Genomic DNA, 13,406 nt, shown 5'->3' with positions numbered 1-13,406 from the left:
GGTCGCGCGGTGCTCGCCAATCGCGGGAGGCCAGCTTGGTAGCAGCCGGCCAATGGAGAGGCTCCAGCGAGGGCGCGGCAGCCAATGGGGAGGCTCCACGAAGGGGTAACGGAAGGTATAAAAGGGCGGGCGGCGCGGCCTGGCGGCTCAGCGGTGATCGGGGCGCGGCGCTTCTGAACGGTGAGGGCCGGGCGCGGTGAGGGCCGGGCGCGGTGAGGGCCGCACGGGGCTGGGCCGCTGTGGGAGGGGGTGGCGGTTGAGGACACGGAAAGATCGGGTGGGGACGGGGGTGATTCCGCTCGGCGGGGGCTGGGCACGGTCAGGGTGGTTGCGGCGCGGGGAGGGGCGAGGGGGGGCGGCCAGGCACGTGGCGCCTCCGTTGTGTAACCGGCGGCTCTCGGCAGGTACGCGCAGGTGAGCGGTCGGTATGAGGCTTCTGCTGCTGACGCTGCTGGCGCTGGGCGCCGTCTGGGCCGACGACGAGGAGAAGAAAGAGGACGTGGGCACGGTGGTGGGCATCGACCTGGGCACCACCTACTCCTGGTGCGTGGGGACAGGGCACGGGGGACGGCCGGGCTGATGGACAGTGCAGGGGTCCCTGCTGGGGAGGCAGGGCCTGTGGGCCCACGGGAGGCGCAGGGAAGCGGCTGCAGGGCCCGGGAGGGCGCAGGGAGGAGCAGAAGGGGGGCGGGGGGGGGGTGTGTGGAGGCCGAGGCCCCGCCTGACCGTTCCTCTCCCCCCCAACCCCAGCGTGGGCGTCTTCAAGAACGGGCGCGTGGAAATCATCGCCAATGACCAGGGGAACCGTATCACACCGTCCTATGTGGCCTTCACCCCCGAGGGGGAGCGCCTGATCGGGGACGCTGCCAAGAACCAGCTCACATCCAACCCGGAGAACACCGTGTTTGATGCCAAGCGGCTCATCGGCCGCACCTGGAACGACCCCTCCGTGCAGCAGGACATCAAGTACCTGCCCTTCAAGGTGGGCCCGAGGGCAGAGGTGGGGGGGCTGGAGGGGAGGGCCTACAGTTCTGGTCTGTAAAGGGATCTGCTCACAGAGCCCCCCCTGGGAGGATTGGTGTGTAAAGAGTTCCTGATGTTAGCTGCACTCAAGTTATGCCTGTCACAGAGGTTTTGCTGGATGTTCAGAAAGAACCACGGGAACAAGTTGGAATAGTTGAATGGGACAGCATCTATTGTTCTCCTCAGGTGGTTGAGAAGAAAGCCAAGCCCCATATTCAGGTCGATGTTGGAGGTGGACAGACAAAAACATTTGCTCCTGAAGAAATTTCTGCAATGGTCCTGACGAAGATGAAGGAAACGGCAGAGGCTTACTTGGGGAAGAAAGTAAGTGCATAGGAAACAGTGGTAACAACTTGGATTAGCAGCTTTAGGAAATGGGAGCAGGGTAGGCTGGTTCAGGACTAACCTTGCCATCCCAAACCAGTCAGTGCTGCAGGCCCCTTTAGCAGCCCTGGTCAGTGGGCTGAGCTGGTGCTGGGTCTTCATCTCTAAAGATGGGCTGTGTGCTCTCAGCACTGCTCTGAGTGGCTGGTGCCATGTACAGACAGTTTTTCCTGTCGTTTCTGTAAGCTGTGCCTCCCTCCCTCTCAGGTGACCCACGCTGTTGTCACGGTGCCAGCCTACTTCAACGATGCCCAGCGCCAGGCCACCAAGGACGCGGGGACCATCGCGGGGCTCAACGTGATGCGCATCATCAACGAGCCGTGAGTACCACACCCTGTCCCGCCCGGGGAGCTGGGGCTGCAGCCCGGCTCTGACAGCCTGTTCCCTGTACAGAACAGCTGCTGCCATCGCCTATGGGCTGGACAAGAGAGAGGGAGAGAAGAACATCCTTGTGTTCGACCTGGGCGGTGGAACTTTTGATGTGTCCCTCCTCACGATTGACAACGGGGTCTTTGAAGTTGTGGCTACTAATGGTGACACTCACTTGGGTGGAGAAGACTTTGACCAGCGTGTTATGGAGCACTTCATCAAGCTCTACAAGAAGAAAACTGGCAAAGATGTTAGGAAGGATAACAGAGCTGTGCAGAAGCTGAGGCGGGAGGTGGAGAAGGCCAAGCGAGCTTTGTCATCTCAGCACCAGGCCAGGATTGAAATAGAGTCCTTCTTTGAAGGGGAAGATTTCTCGGAGACACTCACTCGAGCCAAGTTTGAGGAGCTGAACATGGTAAGTTTAGAAAGGTAAAGTTACACAGCTCAGCTCTGGATTGGGACTTGGGAATGTGCAGCATCTCGTGCTGTGACATTGCACTTTGGAGTATAAATAACTCTGTGTAAGCAGGCAGCTGTTGCCTGCCAGGGAGCTGGGCCTTGCTGAGGCTGTGCCTCAGTTTGGCATCTCTGCTCCATAGTGGTTGTACTTCGTACCAATGGGGCTTGCTGGGAATACTTGGGAAACCCAAGTCTCACAGTCCTTGGGTTTTTGCCTTTGCAGGACCTGTTCCGTTCCACTATGAAGCCTGTTCAGAAAGTTCTGGAAGATTCTGACCTGAAGAAGTCTGATATTGATGAGATTGTCCTGGTTGGTGGATCGACTCGCATCCCCAAAATCCAGCAGCTCGTTAAGGAGTTCTTCAATGGGAAGGAGCCTTCTCGTGGCATCAACCCAGATGAGGCTGTGGCCTATGGCGCGGCTGTCCAGGCCGGGGTGCTCTCTGGGGACCAGGACACAGGTAATGACACCTTCAGTGCCACTGGGAGAGCTGACTCCAGCAGTGGAGTTGGGAATTGACAAGCAAATGCAGACAAACTTGGATCTTTGCCAGTCCTTGGAGTTCTGTGCCCCTGAGGCCTCAGGATTTTGTCTGCAGTGTTGTGTTTTGTGCTGAAGTGGTGTCACAGTCTTGCCTTTGATCTGTTCCAGGTGACTTGGTGTTGCTCGATGTCTGTCCCCTGACTCTTGGCATTGAGACTGTTGGAGGTGTCATGACCAAGCTGATCCCAAGAAACACCGTTGTTCCCACAAAGAAGTCTCAGATCTTCTCCACAGCTTCTGACAACCAACCAACTGTGACCATCAAGGTCTATGAAGGTGGGTGTCACCCGTGGTGGCCCATGTGACAGCTGGCATCTGTCTGCTGTAGGGTTTTCATTCTAGTTCCTGACTGTCACAAAGGCTGTGGGTTCTTTGTTCATGGAACTGTGTCACTCCTGCTTTCACAAAGTGCAAGCCACAGCTGGAAAAGTAACCCTGTCTCACGGTTTCTTGCAGGTGAGCGTCCCCTGACCAAGGACAACCATCTCCTGGGCACCTTCGATCTGACGGGGATCCCCCCTGCCCCTCGCGGGGTGCCCCAGATCGAGGTCACCTTTGAGATCGACGTGAACGGGATCCTGCGCGTCACGGCCGAGGACAAGGGCACGGGCAACAAGAACAAGATCACCATCACCAACGACCAGAACCGGCTGACGCCCGAGGAGATCGAGAGGATGGTCAACGACGCCGAGAAGTTCGCCGAGGAGGACAAGAAGCTGAAGGAGCGCATCGATGCCCGGAACGAGCTGGAGAGCTACGCCTATTCCCTGAAGAACCAGATTGGGGACAAGGAGAAGCTGGGTGGGAAGCTGTCCTCTGAGGACAAGGAAACAATAGAGAAAGCAGTGGAGGAAAAGATCGAGTGGCTGGAAAGCCATCAGGATGGGGACATAGAAGATTTCAAAGCACAAAAGAAGGAGCTGGAGGAGGTGGTTCAGCCCATCGTTAGCAAGCTGTACGGCAGTGCCGGCCCCCCGCCCAGCGAGGAGGAGGCGGCAGAGAAGGATGAGTTGTAGATACCGGCGTCTCCGAATGTGGTGTGTGTATATATTGGACTCAGGAACACTTGTTTAAAATATTGAACTCTTAATTTGGAATGTAACTTTGAATCTTCACTCGTGAGTGGAGCTGGAACCGCTAGCCCGACGTGGCTGTATCCTGCTTTTCGTTAGCAGCTGCTCGATGTCTGGGGAGGGGAGTGGGGTGGGAGTGTAAATGTGGGTTTAGAAGTATTGGCAGTGAAACATTCTATTTAACAACTTGGTCATGTGAACTTGGTGTAGAGCTTTTCTACCTGGAATGACCACAATAAATTTGTTATTTACACTGGATTCTGTTCTAGTTCTGTGATTTCCATTACCCTGCTCCAACCAGGATCTGGAGTAACCCCAAAGAAGGATGGAAGGCAGCTCACCCCCTCAAGGTCACCTTTGATGGGCTCGTGGAGGGTGGGAGGTTTGAAAGCAGGAGCTGGGCCTCAGTTTCTGAGGGGAGGAGGTGGACTTGGATCTCCCTGCAGTTCTACAACAGATCTGATAAGGGATGAGGGATATCAAGCCTGAATAACTGCTGAAGGGGCAGCTTTTACTGAGCTGGGAGAGGGAGGTTATCCATCAGAACCCACTGCCTGCAGTAACGGTGGGGCCCAGCAGGGAGGGGAGGAGCTTGGCTTAAGAATGTTTTCCTGCAGTATTAAAACTTCAGGGCTTTATTTTAATAAAGTCTCATATGAAACAGACCCGTTTTCTGAAGACTGAAAAGTTTACACCTAATACAGGTTACAAAAAAAGACACCTAATTGAAATTTGGTCTCTTTATTTAACTGATCCTTATCCAATCCATGGGATTAGTTAAGTCCACAATGACCTTGTCTGGTGCCAGCTCCGGTAGTGCCCTGAACACGCTGGCTCCTGCCATGGTCCCTGGGCTGGGGCTGCAGCAGGCAGAGCCCCTGCCCCTCAGGGGTGCCAGCACCGTGCCCAAGGTGTTTAAGGGACAGAAGTAACCCCACGGGAAGAGGCAGCTGCTGTGGGGACATTACTCGATGAGGGTGACCAGGCAGTCCCTGTGTATCTGCCCCTGTGTGTCCATGCCCCCAAACACGAACAGCAGGTGCACAAAGGTGTCCTCAGCACAGCCCTGAGCCAGGCCCGGCTGCAGGGGCTCAGCTCTGTCACCTGCTGCCACAGGTGGCTCTGTCCCAGCTGGGGTGTCTCCTGTGTCCCCAGCCTGCCAGGGAATGACACACATGGCGTGGTCCAGCCTCCCGCTGGGCAGGGGAGATTCAAACTGCAGGAGTGTCCACTGCTGCCTTCCTGCAGTGCAAAGATACAGCCACGGCTTTAAACATCACACACACGACAGTGACACCATTCATTAAAACAGTTTTGGGCATTCAGCCTGCAGTGGTGTAAGTCCAGGGGGAAGGCCAGGACCTGAGCAGGTAACGTGTTCCCCAGTGGCCTGGCCTCTACCCTGGCCCCTCTGAGAGCAGCCTCCCTACCTGTGTGATACTTGTACGTAGTATCCAGTGTCCCATCTGGACCTATTCCACCAAAAATGTACACGTGGTCCTGGAACACTGCCGAGGAGTGGGATGCCCGTCCTCCAGGGACATCCCCAGTGGCCGGGATCTTCACCCACCTCATGTCAGCTGTGCAGGAAAAAAACACGGCCACGGTAATGCATTACACTAACCCCACACATTCTGTTGATTTAAACAAAGAAGGTGATATTTTAAGCCCTTAAGAACTAGAATTTTAGGAAAAAAGTCTCCCCAAATGAAAGCACATTGCACGCAGTACAGCCCTGCAGCTCCTCCACCCACACTCACTTGTATCGATGCAGAACAGGTCACTGTGAAAAACATCTCCAGCTAAACCCCCATGGATGAAGAGTTTGGTCCCAACTGCAACCACGGCGTGTCCGTGCCGAGGAGAAGGGGGATCACCATGAGTCTCGGGTTGGGACCAGGTCAGGGTGGCTAAAGATGGAAGAACACGTGCATGAGGAAGAAAACTCTGGAGATTCCACAGAGCAGCAAGCACAGAGCCCTGCCCGGGCTTCCCATCCAAGCCACTGGGTCTGAATTCCCACAGGAATGTCAGGGCCTGTCAAGGGAGGAACAGCCACCCAAACAGAGCTCAACACCTCCACCCCTCCGACTAAACCCTGTCCCCCTGCCCCAGGGACCACGGGCCCCGCTGAGGTACCTGTGTCGAACACGTGAAGCCGCTGGTCCTTAACCGGCTCTGCGCCCTTGTCTCCACCCCCGAACACGAACAGACGGGCCCCGATGGCCGCCGAGGACGTGTGGAATGTCCGAGGCTGCGGCTGCACCCCCCTCACGGCAGGGCTCTCCCACGTTCCTATTTCTAGTTAAGACATTTGATTAACCAAACAACCAACAGAAGCCACGGCCGTCCTGCAGCCCCGAACCCCAGCCCGGCCCCGGGGCACTCACCGGGATCCAGCGCCTGAACGCAGCTGCGGTTCCCCGCGGGGTGGGCTCCGCCGAACACCCAGAGGCGCGGGGGGCCGCCGGCGGGCAGGAACGTGGCGTGCTCGTAGCGCGGCCTCAGCCCGCGCCAGGCGGCGGGGACCCAGCGGAGCGGGGCTGCGGACGGGGACAGGCGATCGGACCCGGGCCCGGTCGCGGTCCCGGTTCCAGCCCCGGCCCCGCCCGGCCCTCACCCAGCTCCACGAAATGCGCGTCCGCGAAGGCCCCGGCGGGGTCGGCACCGCCCAGCAGCAGGACGCGGCCGGGCAGCGGGAGGCAGCCGAGTCCCACGCGGCCCTGGGGCCGCTCCCCGCGCGGGCTCAGCCGGTACCTGCGGGGCGACGGCGGCGCTCAGAGCGGGCTGGGCCGGCCCGGGGCCCCGCCGGTGCCCCCGCCCCGCTCATCGCTATCCCCCATCACCCCCGCCGGTGTCCCCGCCCCGCTCACCACCGTCCCGGGCGCGGCCGCCGCCCCGGCTGCAGCAGCGGCAGCGCCCGCGGGGCCATGGCGGCGGGCCCGGCCCGGCCGGAAGTGCCGCCGGAAGTGCCCCGCGCTTCCGCCCGCGCCGCCGGCGCGCTCCGCCGCCCGGAAGTGGCGGGGGGGCCGCTTCTGCCCGAGCCCGTGCCAAGATGGCGCCGCTGGACCTGGACAAGTACGTGGAGATCGCGCGGCTCTGCAAGTACCTGCCCGAGAACGACCTCAAGGTGCGGCCGCGGCGGCGGAGCCGGGACCGGCCGGGGCGGGCCGGGGCCGAGGCGGGCGCTGCCGGGCGGGCCGGAGCGGGCGGTGCCGGTGGTCCCGGCGCTGACCCCGACCCTGCCCCGCTCTCTCCCGCAGCGCCTCTGTGACTACGTCTGTGACCTGCTGCTGGAGGAGTCCAACGTCCAGCCCGTCTCTACGCCCGTCACCGTCTGCGGGGACATCCACGGGCAGGTAAGGCCGGGCCGGGCCGCTCCCGGTGCAGCCCCGGGCCGGGGTCGGTGCCGGTGCCCGGTGCCCCCTCACGCCTCTCTCCCCCGCAGTTCTATGACCTGTGCGAGCTGTTCCGGACCGGCGGGCAGGTCCCCGACACCAACTACATCTTCATGGTAGGTGCGCCGGGCGCGGCCCCCGCTGGCTTTGACAGCGCCTCAGAGGGGAAATCCCGGGGCGCTCCCGAGTCCCGGCCCCGCCCGGCGCCGGGGCCGCTCCCGCTCCTGCCCGCCGATTGTGCTGCCGGGAGCCCCGCGGGGAGAGCAGCACGTCCTGCCCTGCCCGGCTGTCCCGGGGTCACGTCAGGGCAGCGGTGCCCAGCCCAGGCGGGGCTCGGAGTGCCCGGAGCTCCCGGGGCCCGGCAGGTCCCGGCTGCGCTGGGGCTCCCTTGCGGCGCTCAGCAGGTCAGAGCCGATGTGTCCCTGTGCACTTTCCCGTGTGACTCTTGCTCCATGTCCGGCTGTCTCTGCCTTCAGGGGGACTTTGTAGACCGAGGGTATTACAGCCTCGAGACGTTCACGTACCTCCTTGCACTAAAAGCCAAGTGGCCTGACCGTATCACGCTGCTGCGGGGCAACCACGAGAGCAGGCAGATCACGCAGGTGTACGGGTTCTACGGTGAGTCCTGCCTCTGCCAAAGCCCCTGGCAAGGGCACAGCGCCGGGGCCCTCCAGGGGCGGGGTGGGACACGGGCTCCAGTGTTGTCACTTGTTAACATTGTCACCGTGTTTCCAAAATGGAACGTGTTTGAGGCAGATCTTGCTGCTCTTTTCCTCTGGCCCGTGGGGTTTCTGCTTGCGTCGTGGTGCCACATTCAGCTGCACAGGCACAGGCAGAGCACAAAGTGCTCGGTCCCTCCTGCTGCTGCACAGGGCTCCTGGCAGGGCTCATGTGACACATCTGAGTGTGCAGGTTGTGCTGTCACTGTTTGCTCTGCCTGTGTTGCTGTTTTCCTGTGATCCGTGAGGACTAAAAGCATTCTCTCCAACAGACGAGTGCCAAACCAAATACGGGAACGCGAACGCCTGGAGATACTGCACCAAAGTGTTCGACATGCTCACAATAGCAGCTGTAAGTGCAAACACCACGAGAACACAGCAGCAGACTGTCTGCATGGGAACTGCAGGGGCAGTGACCTGTGCAGGCTCCCCGGGCGCCTGGCTGGGTGAGTGCTGAGTGCTCTGTGCACGTTCATTGCCCTGCAGTTAATAGACGAGCAGATCCTGTGTGTGCACGGAGGCCTCTCCCCAGACATCAAGACCCTGGACCAGATCCGGACCATTGAACGTAACCAGGAGATCCCTCACAAAGGCGCCTTCTGCGACCTGGTGTGGTCGGACCCCGAGGACGTGGACACGTGGGCCATCAGCCCCCGCGGGGCGGGCTGGCTCTTCGGGGCCAAGGTCACCAACGAGGTAACGCTGCTGCTGAGGGTGGGAATGAGGGGCTCAGCCCAGGGGGGCTCTGAGTGACCGAGGGCACTGCAGGACAATGAACTCCCTGCCACGCCTCTGCCAGTAACTCATGGTGGTGGGGAAGCTTTGCTTGTGTCAGCTGAAAAAAATGAGGCACTTGAACCTAAAAGCACAAATATAACTGCCAGATGTACTAATGCCCACGTTGCTTTTGAAAGTGTGATGTGGTGAGACTCACTAGTGTCCCTGGGCTCTGTGTGGAATGCTCTCCTAAGGCTCTAGGAGAAAAATACCATTTTTTTGGCAATCCTTGAGTTAATTTTGTTGCGTCTGCACTGAGCAGACTCCTCAGGGCTGCACAGGCCTTGCAGGCTCTGACCTGGCCCCATCACAGCAGCTGTGTTCGCCCTGCCTTGTCGTGTGGGCCTTGCAGTGCACGTTCAGGAAGGGCTGAGCCCGGGGCAGCCCTGCTGCCTGGATTTCAGGCTGTTCCTCAGCGCTGGGGTGTTGCACTCTGTGTATTTACAGGGGTCTCTCACTGCTCGGGTCTCCAAAGGCCCTGCTGTGTTCTCCCCTGCTGGGCAGGAGCAGCACGCTCGGGCCACGCTGACCTTCCCCCTTCCCCTGCAGTTTGTTCACATCAACAACCTGAAGCTGATCTGCAGAGCGCACCAGCTCGTCCACGAAGGATACAAATTCATGTTTGACGAGAAGCTGGTCACGGTATGGTCAGCGCCCAACTACTGCTACCGCTGCGGGAACATCGCGTCCATCATGGTCTTCAAAGATGTAAATACCAGAGAACCAAAGTTATTCCGCGCAGTCCCAGACTCAGAGCGCGTCATTCCTCCCAGGACAACCACGCCGTACTTCCTCTGAGCCCTCCCCGCCTGCTGTCGCCTCTCCCTGTCCTGCCCCTTTACAATACACTTTTTATTGAGCACTTTGCTGCTGAAATGCTGCCTCTTGCCTTTTTTATTTTTAAATTATCTAAATTTATTGTGTATTATGATGTCTGTAGCAAGTTTTTTTTCCCCCTCCCCTAGATTAATTTCAGAGTATTTGTAATATGTCCTTGAGATTTGTACTACTGCATGTAGTCCTCGCCTAGTCCTGGGTTAGATGAAGCGATTCCTTTAACCACCACGCTCCGGGAGCCGCTCGGGCCCGTCTCGTTCAGCTTTTTGTTTTTGGTAAGTTTTAAGAGATTTCAGCAGCAAAGTCAGAGCCCGGTGCGCGGCGGGGCCGGGGCTGCCCGTGCTGCGGTCACGGCGCAGGACCGAGCCAGCCTTTCCGAGTGTTACGCGGATCCCAATAAAGCGGTCCAAGGGCTGTTCCCCGTTCCCGGTTTGTTCCGTTTTCCTCGGGATCCCGATTCAACCCGCGAACCTGCTGCAGCGACGGGATTTGTACATTAAAGTCGTTGTTCGGATTTTCTCCGGGCTCCGGTGTGTTTTTCCTGCCGGGGGTGTGACCGGGGCGGGGCGGGCGCGCGGTTCCGGTTCCGGTTCCCGGGCCGGCGCCGTTCCTGCGGGCGGGCGCGGGGATGGCGCGGAGCACGCTCTCGTCCCGCTTCCGCCGCCTCGACATCGACCAGTACGACGAGAACCGCTTCGTGGAGGAGCCCGAGGAGGCGGCGGCGGCCGAGCCCGATGCCAGCCCCGAGGTGGAAGCGCTGCTCAGGCAATATCCTTTGGGCCGGGGGAGTCCCGGGGCCGGGCGCGATCCCCGCCGGGGGCCGGGCGCGATCCCCGCTCGGGACTTGGAGCGATCCCCGCTGGGGCCGGGCGCGATCCCCGCCCGGGGCGATCCCCGCTGGGCCCGTCGCGGTTCCCGCTGGGGGCCCGTGAGCCGCGGAGCGGGGCCGGGCGCGGGCCAGGTCGCGGTTTGAGTCCTTGACCCGCCGCCGCACAGGTGAGGCGCTCCGGGCCTTCCACACGGCCATCCGCAGCTCCCCGGGCAGCAGCAGGAACGCGGCCATGAAGGTAACGCGGGCGGGGCCGGCGGCAGCCCGGAGCGGCACCGCTGCCGTCAGTGAGCGGCGCTGGCTGAGCCCCGTGTGCCAACCCCTTCCTCCCTGAACCCCTAAGTGCTCACCTCGCTTTCAGAATAACCCGGCCTGGAGCGTGGCCGTCTCTTGCCAAACACGAGTCTTCGATCGTTCCCAGCTGTTCTCGTGCTCACATTTCTCTCTTTGCCTTGTCTCCCCAGGAGCAGGCCCAGGGAACGATGCTTAAAGTCCTCACATCTTTTAAAAGCAGTGAGATAGAACAAGCGGTGAACTCCTTAGACAGAAACGGTGTTGATTTGTTAATGAAGTACATTTATAAAGGATTCGAAAAGCCCACAGAAAACAGCAGTGCAATATTACTTCAGTGGCATGAAAAGGTACGTGTGGGGCACTCCTGGCTCAGCCACACTCGCAGGGTCCTGGTCAGGGGTTTCAGCAGAGCCCCTGAAGAGCAGCAGGCGGTGGCAGGGCCTCCTCCCTGAGGAGCTCAGTGTTTCCTTTTATCTTTGCTCTCTCTGAGCCTGCATTCACAAAGCCTTTGTATTTTTACCTCTGCCAGGGGGAGAGGAAACTTACAGCAGGGAGCTCTCTCTGCTGGAGGGAGCCTGGCGCTGCCTTTGGCACCCAGGGGTGCAGGGCCCAGCGAGGAGCAGGGCTGGGAGGGGAGATGTGACTGTGCACGGGGCAGCTGCAGCTTCCTCTGGGACTGAGCTGAGGGCGCAGGTCTGCCAGCTTTCATCAGCTGACTCAGGGTTTAGCAAGAGAGGATTTTGAGGTCTCCAGAGATTCTATTGGGGACCAGCAGGGGCCTCTTGTGTTTCTGTGGAATGTCAGTAGTGAAGCAGGGAATGTGGGATGTGTTCAGCAGCTGACTGTGAACCTTCTCCCCAGTCTGTGACGGGACAAGGCACGTTCTGGGCTGGGGCACATCCCTGGAGCAGCTCGTGGGTGCCACTGCCCCGGGCAGGAATCCATGTGAAATCTTCCCCCACTGCAGGGGTTGGAGCTAAAGCCTGGCTGTCAGTGCTGCTAGGATCTGATCCTGGGAATGCTGCAGCTCCCTGTGCAGGGCAGCTGCTGGGAATGCTGCTGTCATTTTCCCAAGGTGCAGAGCTTTTTCCTGTGATGTAGCATGACTCCAGACATTGACTGCTGTCACCAGCTTTGCCAAGCCCTGACAAGGGAGGAGGGAATTTCTCAGGACAGCAAAGAACGTGTTTCTGCTTAGGTTTTTTTTTTGTCTTTTCTTCCTGTTGTTTCCACTGAGGTGCTTTCATGTAAGTGTGGGTGGTGCTCCCAGCATGGGAGGTGACACACCACCACCCCGACTGGTACTCTGAGCATGTAGGGACATGAAAGGCATCTCATCCTCTCTGTTACAAACGGAACAAGGCAGGTCTGAGTAGGCTGGGCAGGGTTTAAAGCCTGGTGCCCTGCTTTGTGGCAGCACTGGTAGGATGTGTGGCTTGCTCAGAGCGGAGTCAGCTCAGTGGTAGTACCAGTCTGTCCTCTGGAAAAGGCCTGTGGCAGGTCTGGTGGCTCGGGAACATTGACCTGCCTGAAGCACCTGCGAGTCCTGCCCCTGGTGGGTGCTTCACCCGTGTCCAGTCGTGTTCCCCAGCACCACTGCTCTGACACCCCTGTGCTCTCTGGATTATGGCTGCAAAGTAAATGCCTCATGTTCAGCAGCCAGCTTAAATATTTATTTTTTCATAATCACCTCCATCTTCTAGACATCAGAAGGAAACACTGTTCACACTGAGAGACACAAACTGAGGCAAGCTCCTCCTCAGGGATGCGGGAGGTGAGACATTCTGCTCTGTCAGTGACATGCAGCACTGGAGCCCTCAGGATCCAAAAGATGGTTACACTGGGGAGAATGCCAGTTTCTGGTTTTGGAGAGGAGCCGTAGTCCCTTCTGTGGCTGAACTCTTCAGTGTTTGTTCTGTGTGGGCCGTGGTGACTCTGTAACCTCTCTCCTTTCCCACAGGCACTGGCAGTAGGAGGCCTGGGCTCCATAGTAAGAGTTCTCACAGCAAGAAAGACTGTGTAAAGACTGTTAACTTGGACAGAGGTGGCACTCAGGTTTGGACTCAGAAGAAGGAATGAGCTGAAATTACACTGGTCATCTTTATTAGAGATTGCAATCTACTGAAATCCTACAGTAACCTCCTCTTGGAATGCTTTTATCCTTAAAGGTGGGGGAAGAGTAAAGGTATTCCTGCATATTCCGACTATCACCTATAGGAGCCAAGACATTCTCCTGCTCCCTTCTTTAACAGGCAGAGAGCAAGCACACTCCTGCCTCCTGTTCCTGTAAGTGAACAGGTGTTCAGATGCTGCTTTAGCCAGGTGTGGTGATCCCGTGTGCGCTGCTTAGTCCCGAGGTAGCAGTGTCTGGCCGAGGTGCTGCAGCTGAGGCTGGGGAAGGGCTGGTGGAACGGCGGCTTTGGGCGCGTGGGCGAGGACTGCTGGGGCTGGGGTGATGTAAAGTGAAGTGCCTGCTGCATCAATAAAGTTCTTGGATCACATGAGTTAAATGCATTTTCAGCTAAACTGGAAGTCTGACACTTACTCCAAAGCAGGCCTGCAATAACCCAGTCCGGCCCAGTGTCCACCTTTGCAGGACTGCTCCTAACTCCTGCTAAATGGAGAATTTGTCCTCAAATCCAACTCTGTCCTGGATGTAGGGAGTGAGACCAAGCTCAGCTGTTCAATCAAGGCTTCACA

General features: G+C 58.8%; 4 protein-coding genes across 4 annotated transcripts; 3 read left to right on the top strand and 1 right to left on the bottom strand.

Annotated features, from left to right (window-relative positions):
- The first annotated feature begins 41 nt into the window (after window positions 1-41).
- Window positions 42-4,110, top strand: HSPA5 (heat shock protein family A (Hsp70) member 5). The gene is made up of 9 exons (XM_063409785.1): window positions 42-180; window positions 405-543; window positions 751-982; window positions 1,210-1,347; window positions 1,615-1,727; window positions 1,801-2,191; window positions 2,459-2,696; window positions 2,888-3,055; window positions 3,236-4,110. Exons 2-9 carry the CDS (start codon window positions 428-430, stop codon window positions 3,793-3,795), a joined length of 1,956 nt encoding a protein of 651 aa, XP_063265855.1. The 5' UTR covers window positions 42-180; window positions 405-427; the 3' UTR covers window positions 3,796-4,110.
- A 467-nt stretch (window positions 4,111-4,577) lies between these two features.
- RABEPK (Rab9 effector protein with kelch motifs) lies at window positions 4,578-6,882 on the bottom strand. Its single transcript, XM_063409800.1, has 7 exons — window positions 6,726-6,882; window positions 6,473-6,609; window positions 6,243-6,395; window positions 5,992-6,153; window positions 5,613-5,762; window positions 5,283-5,432; window positions 4,578-5,094 (listed from the first exon to the last, which is right to left on the bottom strand). The coding sequence occupies exons 1-7, from the start codon at window positions 6,782-6,784 to the stop codon at window positions 4,817-4,819; spliced, it is 1,089 nt and encodes a 362-aa protein (XP_063265870.1). The 5' UTR covers window positions 6,785-6,882; the 3' UTR covers window positions 4,578-4,816.
- Window positions 6,883-6,885: 3 nt separating this feature from the next.
- PPP6C (protein phosphatase 6 catalytic subunit) lies at window positions 6,886-10,102 on the top strand. The gene is given in 7 exon segments (XM_063409801.1): window positions 6,886-7,033; window positions 7,035-7,211; window positions 7,301-7,366; window positions 7,727-7,868; window positions 8,242-8,321; window positions 8,456-8,665; window positions 9,296-10,102. Coding segments are annotated over 7 exon segments (1,050 nt in total). The 5' UTR covers window positions 6,886-6,907; the 3' UTR covers window positions 9,545-10,102.
- A 109-nt stretch (window positions 10,103-10,211) lies between these two features.
- ARPC5L (actin related protein 2/3 complex subunit 5 like) lies at window positions 10,212-13,210 on the top strand. Its single transcript, XM_063409802.1, is given in 4 exon segments — window positions 10,212-10,469; window positions 10,471-10,650; window positions 10,877-11,053; window positions 12,667-13,210. Coding segments are annotated over 4 exon segments (678 nt in total). The 3' UTR covers window positions 12,730-13,210.
- The last annotated feature ends 196 nt before the right edge of the window (window positions 13,211-13,406 follow it).

This window comes from Prinia subflava, chromosome 12, assembly GCF_021018805.1.
Source record: "Prinia subflava isolate CZ2003 ecotype Zambia chromosome 12, Cam_Psub_1.2, whole genome shotgun sequence".
NCBI classification, from domain to species: domain Eukaryota; kingdom Metazoa; phylum Chordata; class Aves; order Passeriformes; family Cisticolidae; genus Prinia; species Prinia subflava.
The sequence above is the reverse complement of the archived record's forward strand: the minus strand, read 5'-3'. Positions and strand labels throughout refer to the sequence as shown.

Coding starts and splice junctions, on each gene's coding strand:
- HSPA5 (XM_063409785.1), top strand. CDS start 428: ATGAGGCTTCTGCTGCTGACGCTGCTGGCGCTGGGCGCCGTCTGGGCC. Junction 2,697..2,887: donor CTCTGGGGACCAGGACACAG/GTAATGACACCT, acceptor GATCTGTTCCAG/GTGACTTGGTGTTGCTCGAT. Junction 3,056..3,235: donor GACCATCAAGGTCTATGAAG/GTGGGTGTCACC, acceptor GGTTTCTTGCAG/GTGAGCGTCCCCTGACCAAG.
- RABEPK (XM_063409800.1), bottom strand. CDS start 6,784: ATGGCCCCGCGGGCGCTGCCGCTGCTGCAGCCGGGGCGGCGGCCGCGC. Junction 5,763..5,991: donor GCTTCACGTGTTCGACACAG/GTACCTCAGCGG, acceptor TTCCATCTTTAG/CCACCCTGACCTGGTCCCAA. Junction 5,095..5,282: donor TACGTACAAGTATCACACAG/GTAGGGAGGCTG, acceptor TTTGCACTGCAG/GAAGGCAGCAGTGGACACTC.